The sequence below is a fragment of the Schistocerca cancellata genome, chromosome 2, assembly GCF_023864275.1.
Source record: "Schistocerca cancellata isolate TAMUIC-IGC-003103 chromosome 2, iqSchCanc2.1, whole genome shotgun sequence".
NCBI classification, from domain to species: domain Eukaryota; kingdom Metazoa; phylum Arthropoda; class Insecta; order Orthoptera; family Acrididae; genus Schistocerca; species Schistocerca cancellata.
In genome coordinates this window covers 30,892,113-30,914,043 of record NC_064627.1, presented here as the reverse complement: position 1 = coordinate 30,914,043, position 21,931 = coordinate 30,892,113, and the positions used below count along the sequence as shown (strand labels likewise).

The 21,931-nt window shown below is 44.6% G+C and overlaps 1 protein-coding gene across 1 annotated transcript in view; it reads left to right on the top strand.

Annotated features, from left to right (window-relative positions):
* The window catches only part of LOC126150433 (PDF receptor-like), a 492,332-nt gene that overhangs the window by 186,870 nt on the left and 283,531 nt on the right, over positions 1 to 21,931 (top strand). Inside the window, exon 3 of the mRNA XM_049915877.1 lies at positions 13,285 to 13,395. Coding sequence (XP_049771834.1) covers positions 13,285 to 13,395 — 111 coding nt within the window. The remainder of the gene's footprint in view (positions 1 to 13,284; positions 13,396 to 21,931) is intronic.

The window sequence follows — 21,931 nt, the reverse complement described above, 5'->3', positions numbered from 1 at the left end:
ACTGTGCAAGAGTAAATGCCTATCACGACTAGTTGCTTTACATATACCGACCCTGCTGTTGACTTCGACCTTCCAGATATAGTTATTGACCTTCCTTCCGTGTTCCACTTACGACAAACACGGCTTTGTTTGCGAATTGCACATCCGTATCAGGTGAAGAGATAAAAGAGCCAAAATTAAAATTTTATGTGACACCTCTTTCAATGATAAATGGATAAAACTCGTTGAGTCAGCTTTGTCCCACAGTAGCTCATTCTGAGATACAAAAGTATTAGATGAATACAAGGTTTGTTAACTTTTGCGTCCTTATAACACAATACACTGTACGTAGCCATTCTTGAAGTCATACCGGTAAAGCAGGTGTAGATGGTAAATATTCTGGGGTTTATGACCACCGCTACGCCATTGATAATCTGAGGTTCTAGCTCGGATCAAATCGGTAAACCCCCGCTGTCTCACGACTGGGAGATGTTTCAGTTGTTACAAATTGCAAAGAGCATCTGTCAGGAAGCTGTAAACTGAAGCGTCGTGGTCTCTATGGTAAAGGGATGAAAACGAACAAAATTTTCTAATTAAGTGAGGGGGGGGGGGGGCGGACGGGTGACGAATTGCAAAGCAGTTTCTGTATGGATTCTCTGTTATCGATACACAAAATGAAGCTTTGCATTAAACAGGCAGTTTCTAGCGTGGGTGTTAAAGCTGTAGTCTGAACAGACACGTTAGAATAATTTTTAATTTTAGAATCAGCCATTGCCAGTACAAAACTTGTGAGGTGGCACCAGCCAGTGTAGTATGCGTACTGGCTCCGTGACTGGGTACTTGTAATAATTTTCATTTGCGTCTTCTGTATTCTGTGAGTTTTCTGCTGAAAACCAGAAAGTAGTAGCAGTGTCGCTGCAAAGTACGAGTGGATGTAATGTGACGTTCGCAAAAAGTATTTCCCTCATGCCAGTGAGAAATGGATATTCTTGTTAAAGGAGTTCTTGCATCTAATATACAGGCTTCAACCAAAATATCTGGTTAGCTTCTACAGTCGCAGCGATTAAATCAGAAAGCTAAAGCAATCCTCGCGAAAAAAATGGTTCAAATGGCTCTGAGCACTATGGGACTTAACATCTGTGGTCATCAGTCCCCTAGAACTTAGAACTACTTAAACCTAACTAACCTAAGGACATCACACACATCCATGCCCGAGGCAGGATTCGAACCTGCGACCGTAGCAGTCGCGCGGTTCCGGACTGAGCGCCTAGAACCGCTAGACCACCGCGGCCGGCACAATCCTCACGTTTCTAACAAAGCTGTATATAGGCCCTGCATGTCACCAAACTACACCACCTTGCTCAGTGGTGACAGTAGAATTTGTGTATGCCAAAAAGGTGTTTAACATTTAATTAAAATCTTTGAAATGTGTCCCGAGCATTCTCTGCTGTTTCTACGAGCCTTATTAACAGAAGAACTTGTTAGCATTAAGGTTTCTAGCACCACTACTGGAGGATCAAAACACAAACATATACTTTACCACATACTCCATGAGATTCATATCTTGCTCTGTGTAACAGATACGTTTCATTAAGGAAAATGAAGAGAAACTTGAAGATACTACAGATTTCTGAATACATCTAAGTCGTTTATTATTATACGTTCATCGTAAGCATGTGTCGAATGGAATGTGTGTAATCATAACTATAGACAGTAATAGAAATCAAACGAAGTTTGTAAGGTTAGAGGAAGGGAAAGATGGATCTGGTTTAATGTACCGTTGACGTCCCACTTCGTTAAAGACAAAGGCAAGGTCGTCTATCTACAGAGAATTTGGGATATTCACCGGAGACATGCACGTGGCACGTAACGCATCTCACTGAAAATCACATCAGTGGAAAAATCTCCTTCAAAATGGAAATCTCCACAAGATGCTAGTCGTTTTCATTACGAGCATGTCCCTTATGGCGGCCGTACATTCTGAAAACAAAACGGAGACTTTGTTTCAACGCGTTTACGCTCCAAACTCGAATTCCTGCATTGTCGTTTCGTGTTATTAAGCTCAGCAACATAAACTTGAAGAAGACGAAGTATGTTACGGACATTAATTTTGTTACAGAATGGATGAAAGCTGGCCATGGAAGTACTGGAAGAGTAAAGAGTACTTATCAGAGTGAACTAACCCAAAAGAACGGATTATAAAAAGAAGCTACCGCTTTCTGGATCTGGAAATCAGAGCGGCCACGACTTTGATTTGTAACAAAAAGGTATTGGGTGTAGGAATGGGTCCATGGATGACAGCTCTGTTGTAAGCCAGAGAGTTTGTAAGTTTCGGAGACACTGTGCATTTTGTGTATGAATCGAAAAGGAGAAGTCGATCACTTACTTAAAAGAGAATGCAGGATACTACGAAAGAATTTAGCCAACACAGGGTTGGCTGACAGGCTAGATTGTGATTCAATAACAAAGTACGCGGCAACAACAACAATTAAAAAGAGAATATTAGTGCTCTACCTGTACATCTTCCGTTTGGATATCGCATTATGAACAATGTTGCGAATTTTCTAATACTGGACTCACCTAACTTAATATAGTCACAAGAGCACAAGACATGACCATTGTTGGGAACAAACTAACTGGTTCATTTTCAGAAGGACGGTAAGAAGATATACACTCCTGGAAATGGAAAAAGGAACACATTGACAACGGTGTGTCAGACCCACCATACTTGCTCCGGACACTGCGAGAGGGCTGTACAAGCAATGATCACACGCACGGCACAGCGGACACACCAGGAACCGCGGTGTTGGCCGTCGAATGGCGCTAGCTGCGCAGCATTTGTGCACCGCCGCCGTCAGTGTCAGCCAGTTTGCCGTGGCATACGGAGCTCCATCGCAGTCTTTAACACTGGTAGCATGCCGCGACAGCGTGGACGTGAACCGTATGTGCAGTTGACGGACTTGAGCGAGGGCGTATAGTGGGCATGCGGGAGGCCGGGTGGACGTACCGCCGAATTGCTCAACACGTGGGGCGTGAGGTCTCCACAGTACATCGATGTTGTCGCCAGTGGTCGGCGGAAGGTGCACGTGCTCGTCGACCTGGGACCGGACCGCAGCGACGCACGGATGCACGCCAAGACCGTAGGATCCTACGCAGTGCCGTAGGGGACCGCACCGCCACTTCCCAGCAAATTAGGGACACTGTTGCTCCTGGGGTATCGGCGAGGACCATTCGCAACCGTCTCCATGAAGCTGGGCTACGGTCCCGCACACCGTTAGGCCGTCTTCCGCTCACGCCCCAACATCGTGCAGCCCGCCTCCAGTGGTGTCGCGACAGGCGTGAATGGAGGGACGAATGGAGACGTGTCGTCTTCAGCGATGAGAGTCGCTTCTGCCTTGGTGCCAATGATGGTCGTATGCGTGTTTGGCGCCGTGCAGGTGAGCGCCACAATCAGGACTGCATACGACCGAGGCACACAGGGCCAACACCCGGCATCATGGTGTGGGGAGCGATCTCCTACACTGGCCGTACACCACTGGTGATCGTCGAGGGGACACTGAATAGTGCACGGTACATCCAAACCGTCATCGAACCCATCGTTCTACCATTCCTAGACCGGCAAGGTAACTTGCTGTTCCAACAGGACAATGCACGTCCGCATGTATCCCGTGCCACCCAACGTGCTCTAGAAGGTGTAAGTCAACTACCCTGGCCAGCAAAATCTCCGGATCTGTCCCCCATTGAGCATGTTTGGGACTGGATGAAGCGTCGTCTCACGCGGTCTGCACGTCCAGCACGAACGCTGGTCCAACTGAGGCGCCAGGTGGAAATGGCATGGCAAGCCGTTCCACAGGACTACATCCAGCATCTCTACGATCGTCTCCATGGGAGAATAGCAGCCTGCATTGCTGCGAAAGGTGGATATACACTGTACTAGTGCCGACATTGTGCATGCTCTGTTGCCTGTGTCTATGTGCCTGTGGTTCTGTCAGTGTGATCATGTGATGTATCTGACCCCAGGAATGTGTCAATAAAGTTTCCCCTTCCTGGGACAATGAATTCACGGTGTTCTTATTTCAATTTCCAGGAGTGTATTCCTGTCATGGTGCAATCAGAGCCCAGCAGGCAGAGAGGACACTTCCCAGAAGAGCCAAGGAAAACACTGAATGATAGGCTAATGAGACACTGACTGGGTGTCGAACCCCGCAGAAGAACTACATGTAGAAACAGAAAATGAGACGGATTGTGAATAAGCAGTCGACAGAGATTAAATTCGGAATAATAAAATACCATTAATATGTACTTACTACTACATAGGGACCGACAAGCCGTGTCCAAAAATATGCTGGTTTTTTGAAGAAGATACTAGGTCATTATGAGAAGACGACAAATGTTGTTACTGTTGGTATTCTGAAATGAAGAGAAACTCACTGTTTCAAGAATATGGCTGCAAATCACCGGAGGACCTAGCTGTTGCTATAAAGTTTGGCTGAGAAATTTTATACTTACTGAAAGATGGAACATCTCGCGTGGCGATAAACTCGAGTTCGATACGAATGTTCGTAACATTTTGTTGAATAAAAATGCGCACTAGAAATACGTAGTTACATTGACAAAGATTGCGCTTCGAAAAGTTTTTGAATGGACAAAAGATTTCAACAGTACGTTATTGTTCTCTTCTTGTTTCGTAGAGGCCAGTTAAGGATCACAAAATTTACGTACTGTGTGTGGAGCGCAGTTTGCTGTTCTCCCAGCACCTGCACGTCCTCTGGTTGTGTTGTTCCTTCCTTTCCTCTGTCCGGAGGTCAGCTGACTTTATTCTTGGTACTTTGTTCTGGAACCTCACTTGCTTAAGCATTCTACTGAGGCATTTCCGATCTTTTTAATGTCTTCTCGTACCTCCCACTTCTTGCAGATTCTATGTCGCTTCCATCAACTTTAGTGGCTTGGTGTTACTTTTTTGCACTTACGTCGCAAGCTGAGTGGTCAGCTTCCTGAGAAGCATCCTACAGAGATGTCAGTACAAAGGTAGACGTCTGTTCCTGGTCGGGTCCGTGGTTTTTCACAGTTTTTGTAGAGATCCTGTTTTTGTCGTCTTTTATATTCATTACCTTCTGTGAAAGTGGACTGGTCACAATGTCATCCTCATTATCTTTCTCAAATGATTTCACGTTTGTGTGTGAGACTCTCCTCTGCTAATTAGCACTGGACATTCTGAAGCATGTAGAGCTTCAAGGGGATGACTGGCAGTGCTTCATTTTTTTCTGTTACGGTAGTAACACTTCTGGCTATACGTGCTCTTGATCAATTGGTATACGAGTTCCAGCTTGTTTACTCGAACTGATAATGATATTCTTGCCGAAACACAGGGTTGCCTACACTCTCCTAGATATTTATACTCGTTGGTTTTCTTGTTTTCTCACTTCCTGGGTGCAGTATGCTAGGAGTATCACCAATGTCCGCGACGTGTTTATTTGAAACTACACATTTAGCGCTACATTTGCTGCTTGTTGTGTGGGAACACTGAGCGGAATCACTGAATTTTGTTATTAGAGATCACTATGAAAAATTCTCGGAGAATTCGATTATATCAAAGTAATTCTGGGTGGGCATCTGTGCGAGTTCCACGTTACAGATTAATACGGATATTGTCATGGACTCTTTGTTAGAAGAATATAATTATAAGAAATATTTGCTTAAACAAAAGATAAGAAAATGTGAAGTCCACACACAACTTATGTTAATGCTCGCCACTTTCTTGAAGTACTGTCACACCTTCATTGAGTGACGATAATCATCACCGCTCTATTGTATGACGTGTTTCAAGTTCACACAGCTTCATTGCGCTTTCGGGAAACACATAGTTTATCAGCAGCCAGTTTGCATCGGAAAATCTGTACAGATTCAGTTCAAGAGTGTACGCAAGAAGGGGCACGGAGGTCAGCTGACCTCGTCTCCCTTCTCCTGGCAGCCAAACCCTGGGAAAAGAACTTGCTTCGTGCTCTCAAAGAAAGACGTTTCGCTTCAGTGTCAGAAACCCGGAAAGTGTAGCAGATAATGACTGGAAACAAGTGTGCCCAGCAGAATTTTTTGCGAAATCTGAAAAGTTTTTCACGATTCAGCGAGGGACTAAAGTCAGTTCCCTCACCTCCTTTCCCCTTTAGCTCAGTAAGTTGATACGATCATGATATAGTTCGTTGTAATCTTCTTGCAAATATGATATTCTCCAGTTTCCAGACATTTTAAGTAATCATGCTCGCACTATCTTTTGGCCAAGCCACTTACCAATCGACAGCGACTAAGGAGCACTCAGTCGAAAACCAGTGAACGTAAGACCACAAGGAATATTAATTAATGAACCACAAATAAATCTTTGCAGATTAACTAATAGTCTATACACTATACCATTACTGTCAAACTGTTTGTATCAAATATCCGAATTTCTCGACCCCAAAGACTGATTTTCGTCCTGTATTTCTCTTCGCTCTGGATCTTCAGGACAGATAGCTTTCGCTGTCACGTATTTGAATATGGCTACTCTTGATATACCTAGATACTCGCAGTCTCCAATAAACTTCGTCCAATTAACCGTAACCTAATAACCCACTTTAACTGAACGTCAGAGCAATCCTCGATTCCGACATCTGGACTGTTATGTCGTCGACTATATAGAGCGTTCGGCAGACGTACTCTAGCAAATAACAATCGCAACACACGAATCATCATTTTTATCACGTCTGTAAAATGTTGTTCGTGAAGATGTACACTGTGTAGGTAGCAAATAAAAAGTATCCTTTACTGTAAGGATAGTCAAATGATGTGGTTTGAATCAGCGATACAGATATACTGCAATCACGTTCAAAGAAAACAGAACACCTTGAACGACATTAGTATGTTCTGCAGAAATCATTAACATTTGAATCATGTTGCCCCGTGGGTTTAAGTTCTACACTAATGTTACCTGTTGCTCTCGGTGTCGCTACAAACGAAAGGTAATGGATCAGCGTGACTTGAGCAGACGTGAGACGTGCAGGATGCTCGCAGACCGTACTGTCAAATGAGTCAGTTTGAAAGAGGGCTCATTATTGGAAAGAATAATATCATTCCAGAATGAGATTTTCACTCTGCAGCGGAGTGTGCGCTGATATGAAACTTCCTGGCAGATTAAAACTGTGTGCCCGACCGAGACTCGAACTCGGGACCTTTGCCTTTCGCGGGCAAGTGCTCTACCAACTGAGCTACCGAAGCACGACTCACGCCCGGTACTCACAGCTTTACTTCTGCCAGTACCTCGTCTCCTACCTTCCAAACTCCAAAGCTGTGAGTACCGGGCGTGAGTCGTGCTTCGGTAGCTCAGTTGGTAGAGCACTTGCCCGCGAAATGCAAAGGTCCCGAGTTCGAGTCTCGGTCGGGCACACAGTTTTAATCTGCCAGGAAGTTTCAAGAATATGATTCATACACACAGGAAACTGCTGCTCTTGTGGGACGAAGTGTTTCGGCAGTGCAATGGATGTGTACAGAATGGTTCACTGAAGGCCGTAGAACACGGCGAGATGGGTCAGGTCGCACCACCCAGACCGAACCCCGAGAAGGTCAACACCTCATCCGAATAGCACTGCAGTATAGATCTGTGTCCTCCTCGGCCTGGCGCAACAGTGGCAAATGTAGCACACCACACACTAGCAGGGGATGATGCTTCATCGCCGTTTATTACGTCACTGACTACGTGCGCGTCCTCCACTTCTCCGCCTACATTTGACGAATGTGCAGAAACATGCTATATGGTAGTGGTATATGCAACGTCACTGGGGAAAGGAATGGCATCAGATAGTGTTTCCAGGTGAATCCAGGTTCTGTTAGCTTGAAAATAATGGCAGCATTTTGGTTCGCCACCGACACGGTGCGCGGCATCACACTGAGTGCATTTGCACAAGACATATGGCGCCGACTCAAGGCATTATGGTTTGGGGTGCTATTGAGTACAAGCACAAATCACAGTTGGTGCCTGTCAAGGGCACTGCGACCAGTGTGACCTACGTGAATGAGATCCTGCAACCCGTAGCCATACCTTTTCTACACATGGCATTTTTCAGCTAGACAATGCACGATAACACGTTGCTGCGGGAACAAGTGCCTACTTGGTGTCACAGGATGTCTGCCTTGTAACCTGGCCCGCCAGATCACCAGACTTGTGGCCAATAGAAGATGTATGGGATATATGACGGGTGCAGCGCTGAATGCAACATAGGTGGCTGTACCACAGGACGCCATTCGCGTCTTATACGCGTCGGTGTCATCACGCGTAGAACAAGTTATCAGGACCAATGGCGGACGCTGTGCCTGATAGGTCACAGGACAGATGCTGCACCGAGCTGACTGAAGTGCTGATCATTTCTGCAGAATATACTGATGTACATGTCCTGCGTATATGAACGCCCTATCTCTAGTTGTTCAAGATGTTCTGCTTTTTCTGTCGTGCGCTCCTTACATTTACTGGTTCAGTTACGAATTCTTCATAAAGCAGCTGTTTTCTGTCCTGAGGCACTCTGACAAACAGCTGAAGGAACTGATCGTCGACACCCTAGAAATTGGCACTGCGACGGAGCTGAGGTTCGAGCTGGTCCTACACAACTTCTGTGGGGCGACAGGCTAGCCAGTGGAGTGCCTCAGCACCACGCTGTCATTTCACAGCGACAAGAACCATGTTGGTACTGACGCACGACAGGTAACACACGGTGCCGCAGGAAGCCCATGACGTACCATTGGGCCATCAGAGATCACTCAGTCACTACAACCGAGACCTGAAGTCGTACGTGGTTGCTCCCTCACCTTGACGACAGAAGCAACAGCACTGTGCCTCTCCAAAACATGGGAAGAACGGCACCTGTCACTAAGTCACCGCTGTACTCGCCGACGATGGGCATCCGGGGTAGGACCACGTCATTCATCAGCAGACTATGCTCCCCAGTAATGGCACCAACTGTGCTGCGGTGTTAACGGAAGCTTACCCATCGGACGGTAATTCCATAGTCCGGCTGCTGCTAGCCTCAGACCAATGGTGCAGATTGTTGCTGGCAGTCCATTACTTGTTCTCCTATGGAAGGCGCAGACCTGACGGGGTTGCGATGTGCATGGTGAGGAATACAACGATGCTTCCTTGAAGTGGTCAGATGTGTTCGACCGAAACCATGACGACTAATGTGCTTACCGCCCCCCATCGGACCCTCCCACACTTTCGCATGATGCCAAACGTCGGCCACTGTTACATCCGAGTGGCCCACAAATGTAGATATTGCATGATTCGACCAGCCTGCCAAACGGAAACGCACAAATCTGTCAGGTACTGATAAATGTGTCTCAAACGAGTGTGCGACATCCCTTTGTCCTTTTCAGTGATCTCTCGACATTGGACGCTGTCAACGCTCCTTGTACACCCTACAAGGTCTGGTAACAACAATCAAAATGACCAACACTACTGTATTCTGGTGGTCTCTTTGCTTGATACCGAGACTTGCAGTTTCTAATCTTTAACATACCAAACGGTGGTGTGGGCATGTACGAAGTTACATTGACATCCGACAATGTCTTCAGGGTAATTCACTTTTTCTTTATCAGGTAGTATAATTTGTTGATTCATTAGCAAACTCAGTTAAATTCAACACTAAATATTGGGTAACATAGAAATAAAATCCGCCTTGTGTCTTTTCAATAATGTTTCCGTGGTGCCAGTATACAGAGCTGAACAAAAATAACACCACAGACACAACATTTGGCACGACATCTTGGTAGATGATTGTTGCAGTGTCTGTGTGTTTACGGGTTGCATTTTTTTCATGTGACTTGTCAAGCCATTGGCAGCACGGCATCTCTTGCCGCAATTGCCACAAGTGTATCTGGTTGTTGAGGCAGGAGCAGGGGTAGCATTGCTAAGCTTTTTCTGCCTTAATCTGTCTAACAAGCCTTCATCATGCTTCGACATTCCATATGATATATCATCACGCCACTGTGGTCTCATGCTAGCCCGTGCCTACCATCTGTTTGTCCCGTTTACAGGAGTCCTTGAACCTCAATACAGGACACCCTACAGGTCTTTTGGCTATAGAGATCTCTCCAAGCATCACCTCACGTGGTAATCTGTCAGAATCCATACGGTGGACGTGTCCCAGCCAGCGGAGTCGTTTCTGCTTCAAGATAGCTGAAATACTGTTGCAGTTAGTTTTAGGTAACACTGCTTCGTTGGTCAGTCGCTCCTTCCACGTTACTCCGAGGATGGATCTCAGGCACCACATGTGGAAAGCATTAAGGCGACGTTCTTGTTTGGCATAGGTAGTCCATGTTTCCGATGCACACAAAAGGATTCTGAGGACGCAAGCTTGATATACAAGAATTTTGGTGGTCAGAGAGAGTTTGTTGTTTTTCCAAACACGTGTAGAGTTTGCCAAAAGTTGTCGCAGCTCTTCCAATGCGAGCATCAATTTCCTTGTCAACAGACGTGTTTGATTCTATAGTAGATCTAAGATAGCAGAAGTTATCTACGACTTGCTGAGTAGTGCCATCTAGTGTGATATTCGGCTTTGTGTTAGCACCCTGAACGATAATTATGGTCTTACTGCTGTTCACACTCATCGAGAATAGGTGGCATGCGTGACTAAACCTTGATACTAGCTCTTGCAGCTCTTCTGCGAAGTTCGCAACAATTGCAGCATCATCAGCATACAGGAGTTCACGAGCGGCTATCTCGTACCGCTTAGTTTTTGTTTTCAAAAGACCGACATTGAAAATCCTTCCATCTTTCCAAGTATGCAGATGTACTCCAACATTGCAATTCTCGAAAGCCACTTGGAACAGATCAGGGACGGAAATTCCAAAAAGTGTAGGTGACGGTGTAGGAAAACGATTGGCATTCAAAACTTCCAGGCATCTCTTAAAGGATAAACACAGACCCAATGTGTTTTTCAAGGGAATATGCGAAATAGTGGCCACTTCAGGTAACGACGATGCAGATGTATAGCGGTCATGCGATGTTCTCATAAAAGCAGACCACAAAGGCTCAATGATATTGAGATTTCGTGTCTGTGGCGGCCTGCTGGTGCTCACAAAACCAGTCCTGTTCGATGCCAGCTGTGAAAACAGGACACTGACGTCGTGGAATAGGGAATCACCATTGGGTAACAACTATTGTACTGTAGGATGGACCTGATTAGTCAAAATAGCCACATAATTCTTGCCGGTATGGCCGCCTTGCAGAGGGATGCCGCAATGTGGCTGCCGTATCATCACCGAAACCCCCGTCACGTTTCTCTTATGGAAACAGGCATCAACCAGATGTTGGAAACAGTGTAAAACAAGACTCATCCGTCTGGTACCGCGCGACCGCTACGGTCACAGGTTCGAATCCTGCCTCGGACATGGATGTGTGTGATGTCTTTAGGTTAGTTAGGTTTAAGTAGTTCGAAGTTCTAGGGGACTGATGACCTCAGATGTTAAGTCCCATAGTGCTCAGAGCCAAGACTCATCTGACCAAATGACTTCCTTCCATTGGTCCATAGTTTATGGCTTCAGTACCACGTTTACAATTACGGTCATTTGTACCTATGATATCTGATCTTGAAATTCCCGGTCTTCCTCCAATTTCCAGCTAATGGAGCGTCTCACTTGTTGCTTTCATGAAGACAGGGTTCGTGATTGCGAAAATCAGTTCTGCAGTAACTTCTGCAGCTGCCTTCCTCTTATATTTTGTCAAAATCCTTTTCCACGACCGTCCGTCCCGACCACTCAACACACACTTTTGCCCGTGTTGCGATTTAACGGACGATATTTTTCCAATTTTCTTGTGTGCGGTATAATTTTCGATGAGGTGCCTCTTGAAATGTCGAACGCATTGGTTGCAGCCCCAACAATTTTCCCAGGTTCATATTCACTCAGCTCCTATGTAATGCACTGACAAGTACGCAGAACACTATTGAGGCCACGGCTGAGTCTTGCAACGTGCTGAGGACTTTGAACAAGTGCCTTACGTAGTCAAACAAAGCACCGCCAACTGCAGTCTTAGATATTATCTGCCTTTACATTCACGCGTGCATTTCTGGCGGTGCTTCCATATTTTTATCCTACCTGTTTATATGTACATTTAAAAAAATTCTTTATTTCCAAATCTTAATAATTATAAAATTCTAACCCACTTCCTTAATTGATTAGTGGGCCCAGATAGTGATACAATGGTTACAATTGCAGCTAATCTAAGTTATATTTAAGTAACTAGTTAGTATGTAAGCTATGGGATAAGTGCAATGGGCAAGTTAGTTGAGTTAGTTAATTATATATGAAAACAGGTAACCTAACTATTGACTAGTTACTAATGCCTACAGCGTTACATATGTGTCAGCTAAAAGTATAAACCTTGTTGTGGACTGACAAGACAGCCAGTCCACAGAGACGGGTAACCGAAAGGCACGCGTTTACACACGCCGTCTGGCGTTATGTCTGAAACAGGATACGTAATGAATGCTATAAAGAAAAGTACGTAGATGCTGGAATACTTAACTTTAATCCATCATTTGTATACAGCATTCTTGATGATACAAGTGAGACTCTCTCTAGAAATGGTTAATGGCGCCTTGCTAGGTCGTAGCCATGGACTTAGCTGAAGGCTGTTCTAACTATCTCTCGGCAAATGAGAGAAAGGCTTCGTCAGTGTAGTCGCTAGCAAAGTCGTCGTACAACTGGGCCGAGTGCTAGTACGTCTCTCTAGACCTGCCGTGTGGTGTCGCTCGGTCTGCAATTACTGACAGTGGCGACACGCGGGTCCGACATGTACTAATGGACCGCGGCCGATGTAAAGCTACCACCTAGCAAGTGTAGTGTCTGGCGGTGACACCACAAACCTACTTATAGAGCCTTGCTCCTGGACCTAGCCCCAATGAGCGTGCCTCTGACACCGGGCAGGCCAAGATGTTGATCGCTGCAGGTTACTAGAAATAGTACCTAATAACTAAGTCCTACAACTAAACTTATCCTAAAGTCAAGTTCGGTGCATTGTCAAGATTGGTGAAGTTGCACCCCACTCCCCCTAAGTCCCGAAAAGCGGCGGATTCCAGACGGAAGAAGTCGGCCTTTTCGCGCCCAGGCGGTATGGGAATATGGTACCAGACTCTATAGGTGTTTGAATTATTTTCTCATTCTTGCATAATAAAATGTCTATTGAAATGCTTCTATTGGTAAACTGGTACAAACGCGTGGCGCGTTAGTTCAGAGAGTCTCCGCTCGTTGCGAAGTGTGCTGAGCCACGGTGTGGTGTGATTGCAGGCGGCCTGTACTGCAACTGGACGTGGGACCTGGTGCTGTGCTGGCCCCCCACCAGGGCGGGCACCACGGCCAAGCAGCGGTGCCCCAGCTTCAACGGGCTCGACCAGACCAGTGAGTACGACCGCTAAGCGTAAATGTTTAGGAGTGACCTCGCGAAAGGCGTTCAGTGAGAAGAAGTTTGCTACCACTCCAATCCTCGACTGGATCTAACTTGTGCCACCGATCCTGACATGCATTGAGCAAACAAGGAAACAAGCATGCACCATATACTCATCTTTGTCCTTGGTGGTCCCGTACAAGTCTAAACTCGATAATTAGTATCCCCACTCTCACTGTCTTCAGTTTTTAGGAACTTCTGTAATGCATTTGACTGCCATAAACATAAGGGGCAATCTAAAAGTTTCCAGTCAATGGCCGTAGTCTCCACAACTACTGCACTGTAGTTCCTTCTCTAGATTGTCGCACAGATGACAAAATGGTAGGTATCGAAATAGACGACAGAGGGATAGAGAAACAATTAAAATCGCTCAAAAGAGGAAAGGCCGCTGGACCTGATGGGATACCAGTTCGATTTTACACAGAGTACGCGAAGGAACTTGGCCCCCTTCTTGCAGCGGTGTACCGTAGGTCTCTAGAAGAGCGTAGCGTTCCAAAGGATTGGAAAAGGGCACAGGTCATCCCCGTTTTCAAGAAAGGACGTCGGACAGATGTGCGGAACTATAGACCTATATATCTAACGTCGATCAGTTGTAGAATTTTGGAACACGTATTATGTTCGAGTAAAATGACTTTTCTGGAGACTAGAAATCTACTCTGTAGGAATCAGCATGGGTTTCGAAAAAGACAGTCGTGTGAAACCCAGCTCGCGCTATTCGTCCACGAGACTCAGAGGGCCATATACACGGGTTCACAGGTAGATGCCGTGTTTCTTGACTTCCGCAAGGCGTTCGATACAGTTCCCCATAGTCGTTTAATGAACAAAGTAAGAGCATATGGACTATCAGACCAATTGTGTGATTGGATTGAAGAGTTCCTAGACAACAGAACGCAACATGTCATTCTCAATGGAGAGAAGTCTTCTGAAGTAAGAGTGATTTCAGATGTGCCGCAGGGTAGTGTCGTAGGACCGTTGCTATTCACAATATACATAAATGACCTTGTGGATGACATCGGAAGTTCATTGAGGCTTTTTGCAGATGATGCAGTGGTGTATCGAGAGGTTGTAACAATGGCACAATTGTACTGAAATGTAGGAGGATTTGCAGCGAGTTGACGCATGGTGCAGGGAATGGCAATTGAATCTCAATGTAGACAAGTGTAATGTGCTGCGAATAGATAGAAAGATAGATCCCTAATCATTAGCTACAAAATAGCAGGTCAGCAACTGGAAGCGGTTAATTCCATAAATTATCTGGGAGTACGCATTAGGAGTGATTTAAAATGGAATGATCATCTAAAGTTGATCGTCGCTAAAGCAGATGCCAGACTGAGATTCATTGGAAATGCAATCCGAAAACAAAGGAAGTAGGTTACAGTACGCTTGTTCGCCCACTGCTTGAATACTGCTCAGCAGTGTGGGATCCGTACCAGATAGGGTTAATAGAAGAGATAGAGAAGATCCAACGGAGAGCAGCGCGCTTCGTTACAGGATCATTTAGTAATCGCGAAAGCGTTACGGAGATGATAGATAAACTCCAGTGGAAGACTCTGCAGGAGAGACGCTCAGTAGCTCGATACGGGCTTTTGTTATAGTTTCGAGAACATACCTTCACCGAAAGGGAAGCAGTGGTTGGGGAGGGAGTGAGACAGGGTTGTAGCCTCTCCCCGATGTTATTCAATCTGTATATTGATCAAGCAGTAAAGGAAACAAAAGAAAAATTCGGAGTAGGTATTAAAATCCATGGAGAAGAAATAAAAACGTTGAGGTTCGCCGATGACATTGTAATTCTGTCAGAGACAGCAAAGGACCTGGAAGAGCAGTTGAACGGAATGGACAGTGTCTTGAAAGGGGGATATAAGATGAACATAAACAAAAGCAAAACGAGGATAATGGAATGTAGTCGAATTAAGTCGGGTGTTGCTGAGGGAATTAGATTAGGAAATGAGACACTTAAAGCAGTAAAGGAGTTTTGCTATTTGGGTAGCAAAATAACTGCTGATGGTCGAAGTAGAGAGGATATAAAACGTAGACTGGCAATGGCAAGGAAAGCGTTTCTGAAGAAGAGAAATTTGTTAACATCGAGTATAGATTTAAGTGTCAGGAAGTCATTTCTGAAAGTATTTGTATGGAGTGTAGCCATGTATGGAAGTGAAACATGGACGGTAAATAGTTTGGACAAGAAGAGAATAGAAGCTTTCGAAATGTGGTGCTACAGAAGAATGCTGAAGATTAGATGGGTAGATCACATAACTGATAAGGAAGTATCGAATAGGATTGGGGAGAAGAGAAGTTTGTGGCACAACTTGATCAGAAGAAGGGATCGGTTGGTAGGACATGTTCTGAGGCATCAAGGGATCACCAATTTAATATTGGAGGGCAGCGTGGAGGGTAAAAATCGTAGGGGGAGACCAAGAGATGAATACACTAAGCAGATTCAGAAGGATGTAGGTTGCAGTAGCTACTGGGAGATGAAGAAGCTTGCACAGGATAGAGTAGCATGGAGAGCTGCATCAAACCAGTCTCAGGACTGAAGACCACAACAACAACAACCTTCACCGAAGGGTCAAGCAGTATATTGCTTCCTCCTACGTATATCTCGCGAAGAGGCCATGAGGATAAAATCAGAGAGATTAGAGCCCACACAGAAGCATACCGACAATCCTTCTTTCCACGAACAATACGAGACTGGAATAGAAGGTAGAACCGATAGAGGTACTCAAGGTACCCTCCAACACACCGTCAGGTGGCTTGCAGAGTATGGATGTAAATGTAAATGTAAACTAGTACGCTAAATAAGCAAAATAGCAATGAGCACTGAGGCAATCATCCCACCGAAGCACCAGCTTGAAGATACCCGAATTGTAGAACACTGTGTTCTGACGTGTAGAGAACTCCGTAACTGCCTGCCACGCATTCACGTCGGATGGTATCGACGACCCTTCTCGGCACTTGCGACCGAAGGCGTAATAATCGCATGGAGAGAGACCAGGACCATAGGGAGGGTGCGGGAGTGTCTCCCGCTTGAGGTGGCGTAACTTCTACTTCACTAGATTTGCGATACGGGGACGGGGGCTGTCATGAATCAGTAGCACCTCCCGGGGCACCATTGCACAACGGTGGTTTTCAAAAGACATGCAGCCCCGTACACAATCTTCATTCTCTGATGGGTGTCTACTAGTGTTTCTCCTTCGGCGATCAAGATCACAATAACAAGACTTTTGTCCTGTTTGGACGCACTTGGTAATAACGTCGCCGTAGTTCACGTTTCTGCATTTACCGTACGTATATCGGAAATCACATAAGTTGGGAAGGAAAACATAGGTACAAAGAATGTAGCTGGAAAGAAACCATGGGTAACAGAAGAAATACCTCAGTTGATTGAGGAAAAAAGGAAGTACAAACATGTTCCGGGAAAATCAGGAATACAGAAATACAAGTCTCTGAGGAATGAATTAAATAGGAAGTGCAGGGAAGCTAAGACGAAATGGCTGCAGGAAAAATGTGAAGACATCGAAAAAGATATGATTGTCGGAAGGACAGACTCAGCATACAGGAAAGTCAAAACAACCTATGGTGACATTAAAAGCAACGGTGGTAACATTAAGAGTGCAACGGGAATTCCACTGTTAAGTGCAGAGGAGAGAGCACATAGGTGGAAAGAATACATTGAAAGCCTCTATGAGGGTGAAGATTTGTCTGATGTGATAGAAGAAGAAACAGGAGTCGATTTAGAAGAGGTAGGGGATCCAGAATTAGAATCGGAATTTAAGAGAGCTTTGGTGGACTTACGGTCAAATAAGGCAGAAGGGATAGATAACATTCCATCAGAATTTCTAACATCATTGGCGGATGTGACAACAAAACGACTATTCACGTTGGTGTGTAGAATATATGAGTCTGGCGATATACCATCTGACTTTCGGAAAAGCATCATCCACACAATTCCGAAGACGGCAAGAGCTGACAAGTGCGAGAATTATCGCACAATCAGCTTAACAGCTCATGCATTGAAGCTGCTTACAATAATAATGTACAGAAGAATGGAAAAGAAAATTGAGAATGCGCTAGGTGACGATCAGTTCGGCTTTAGGAAAAGTAATGAGACGAGAGAGGCAATTCTGACGTTACGGCTAATAATGGAAGCAAGGCTAATTAAAAATCAAGACACTTTCATAGGATTTTTCGACCTGGATAAAGCGTTCGACAATATAAAATGGTGCAAGCTGTTCGAGATTCTGAAAAAAGTAGGGGTAGGCTATAGGGAGAGACGGGTCATATACAATATGTACAACAACCAAGAGGGAATAATAAGAGTGGACGATCAAGAACGAAGTGCTCGTATTATGAAGGGTGTAAGACAAGGCTGTAGCGTTTCGTCGCTACTCTTCAATCTGTACATCGAGGAAGCAATGATGGAAATAAAAGAAAGGTTCAAGAGAGGAATTAAAATACAAGGTGAAAGGATATCAATGATACGATTCGCTGATGACATTGCTATCCTGAGTGAAAGTGAAGAAGAATTAAATGATCTGCTGAACGGAATGAACAGTCTAATGAGTATACAGTATGGTTTGAGAGTAAATCGGAGAAAGACGAAGGTAATGAGAAGTAGTAGAAATGAGAACAGCGAGAAACTTAACATCAGGATTGATGGTCACGAAGTCAATGAAGTTAAGGAATTCTGCTACCTAGGCAGTAAAATAACCAATGACGGACGGAGCAAGGAGGGCATCAAAAGCAGACTCGCTATGGCAAAAAAAGGCATTTCTGGCCAAGAGAAATCTACTGATATCAAATGCCGGCCTTAATTTGAGGACGAAATTTCTGAGGATGTACGTCTGGAGTACAGCATTGTATGGTAGTGAAACATGGACTGTGGGAAAACCGGAACAGAAGAGAATCGAAGCATTTGAGATGTGGTGCTATAGACGAATGTTGAAAATTAGGTGGACTGATAAGGTAAGGAATGAGGAGCTTCTACGCAGAATCGGAGAGGAAAGGAATATGTGGAAAACACTGATAAGGAGAAGGGACAGGATGATAGGACATCTGCTAAGACATGAGGGAATGACTTCCATGGTACCAGAGGGAGCTGTAGAGGGCAGAAACTCTAGAGGAAGACAGAGATTGGAATACGTCAAGCAAATAATTGAGGACGTAGGTTGCAAGTGCTACTCTGAGACGAAGAGGTTAGCACAGGAAAGGAATTCGTGGCGGGCCGCATCAAACCAGTCAGTAGACTGGTGACCAAAAAAAAAAAAAAAAAAAAATATTCGAAAGATTGGAATGCCACGCTAGTCTGTTGCCTCCATGTCGGTGGTCATACACCGACACCTGAGTCGCGCTATGTCGCATATACCACCGCCACACCCTCACACGAAAACTTTTTGATCGACCTTATAGAAAAGACTCGCTAGTTTAAATTATCTTCATTATTTATTCAAGTTTTTTGTCCCACATATTTCTCAAGATCATGAACGTTGCAATATAAGCACTAACACTGCGCAACACAATTACATCAGGAGAGCTTACGCAAAACGTCTGGCTCTGAACGCACCTAACCAGCGACACCTCCGCTGAATTTTAGTGCCAAACATGCTGCACTTGGTCCAAACTCAGTAACCATCAAATTCCAAAACGGATTCTCAAAGTGTAGCAGAGTGTGCGCTGATTTGAAACTTCCTGCCAGATTAAAACAGTGGCCGACCGGGATTCGAACATGAGACCTTTGGCTTTCGCGGTTAAGTGCTCTACCGACTCAGCTACCCAAGCACGACTCAGGACACAGCTTTACTATCACCCCCCCCCCCCCCCCCCCGCCCCAAGACCAAAGTGTCACGTTCGAAACCTGGGCTGCCACACAGTTTTAATTAACCATTATAATTTAGCGTTTCTATTTTTTTTTAACAAAGCAAGGAACTTGATCCCTGTTGTTATGTTGATATTCGCCAAAATAAAATTAATGCTTAATGTTACGTTTTCTCTTAACACTACCTTTCACGTTTTGTATATTATTGGACTGATTCAAAAATCTAAAGGTTTAGCTAGTATCAGAATTTCGAGTGATTTAGAATTTTGTTTTGAGATTCGATTTAAGTGTTTAACACCTGAATTATATCGCAACACATCGGTTTTGACGTAACTAAAATGCATTGTGTCCGCCTTCTAAACCTGCCAATGGCGTATGAATTAACTAAATCTAATGACATTTTAGATGTATGTAAGCCTTTCGGCATATTTCGTATCAGTTTGTATCCTTCAATAGTTTAGTCCATCTTTCGGCTGTTTTAGCGAGAAGTGGTTATTAAAATTAACCAGGTATTATTCACAGCTAAAGTGCTTCTCAAGATACCTTTATAGATCTATACGTGGCAAACATCGTTGTAATTATTGAACGTCAGGCCGAGCGGTTGTAGGCGCTTCAGTTTGGAACCGCGCGACCGCTACGGTCGCAGGTTCGAATCCTGCCTCGGGCATGGATGTGTGTGATGTCCTTAGGTTAGTTAGGTTTAAGTAGTTCTAAGTTCTAGGGGACTGATGACCTCAGATGTTAAGTCCCATAGCGCTCAGAGCCAACTGAACCATTTATTGAACGTCAGAAACCGTTTCCCTCCTTACTACTCCACAAGAATTGAAATGCATATTATAAAATCATGTAAGCGTCATTGTGAAATACAGTATCCTGATATTTCTTTCTTCGTCTACGGGCTTTACTTATCGATATTTCAGAAGGACAGCGTCTATTATGGTACGGAATACATGGCAAAAAATGTTGTACTATTTGATACACAAACTAATACAGTATTGTTTCGATATATTGTTTAAAAAGCTATGTCATGACTGTTGGGTAATGCTTCTATTGTGTGTAACGCATCCGCAGTAACTCACAATACAAAATCTATGAAAACACGGGTTGAGTTAATGGATTGCTATGATATCTTACACCTCGGCTGATACCAGCGACTGATTTGGCTTTTGGTGAGACGTTAAATATCCAACGTACACAAGTTCATTTTAGTTATAAAAGGAGTTAAAAAGAACTGTCGAATATTTTGGAAAGTGTTGGTTTTCGTCAAATCAAGGAGAAAACATCAAAGCTGTATAGGTCATATAAAAATGGTTCAAATGGCTCTGAGCACTATGGGACTTAACATCTGTGGTCATCAGTCCCCTAGAACTTAGAACTACTTAAACCTAACTAACCTAAGGACATCACACACATCCATGTCCGACGCAGGATTCGAACCTGCGACCGTAGTAGTCGCGCGGTTCCGGACTGAGCGCCTGAACCGCTTTTTTTTAGACTTTACCCCTTTTTTTGTTATTTTTTAGACGCTACCCCCTTTTTGGACCACTTTTTTCCCTTAAAAAGCGCCTTAGGAAAATGGAACTAAAAAAATAAATAAATAAAAAAATAAAAAACCTAAGTGCCACCGCCACTTGTCATCCTATAACAAAAAAATCTGATCCACTTCAGGCGTTGGCTCCTGAGTAAACCCACCTCAGAGAGCTGCCTATAGACCAAGGGAAGTATGGGAAATCAAGGTTAGGGCTATCCGTTGCCACTTTTTTTTTTATAAGATTACATTTAGGGAGCGTGTACAAATGAGAATTCTAGTAACTAAGTGTTACAAGTAAGTGTTACAACAACAAAGGTGGCATAAAAGAGTAATCAAAAAATAAAAATATAAACCACTGATGTAATTCTAGCTAAAAGGTTCTTCAATAATGTAACTGGTTCCACTTGGAGCCTCGCCATCGTTATCTGAAATCTCCAATAGCGCCTTTGAAGGGCATCTGCAACGGAGGCATTCTGCATCGCTAGTGCCTCAAGGAAAACAGTATCCTTGCAGCAGCTTGTCTCTTCCTTTGGTCATGGCTGACAAGACAGAACGTTGAGCCGTTAGTGTGATGCGGCACAGCACATTAACCACAGCCTGGCACTCCCCAGCTGAGTGGGGGGTTAACGAAAACGAAGCGTAAATAATTTGCGAAGAGCGTACGGTATTTCGGTGTGCATTCGAGGGCATTGTGAGCATTTTGTAGGAACCACCAATAATCAAGCTGCTCTTTCTCTCCGTCGCTAAAGATGTAGGCGACGGTAAGTCCTTTGAACCATGTAAGCGCATGATATTTTGCAGCCGGAAAGTAAGTTTCATCGGGACAGAGTAGGGTCTGCGGGTCAATCATATCAGGTGTGACCCGGAGGTAACAAGCCAATTTCTTCTGTGTTAGTCGCCAAACTCCGGACGATGATGCGCAAGTAAAACGATGTTCATCGGTATCCAAAAGGTGACAATCTGGGCAATAAGGGGAGTCTGCCAGTCCAATAGTGTGAAGTCGCTGGCGTGTGGCATATTTTTTGTTGGCGATCTGATACTACTTCGAACGCACCGTGGATGACAGAAAGTGGTGGTGTATCGTTTTCCACACTCTTGGCCAGTGAACCGTAGGGTACTTGTTTTCCACCACGTTATGGTGAACAGC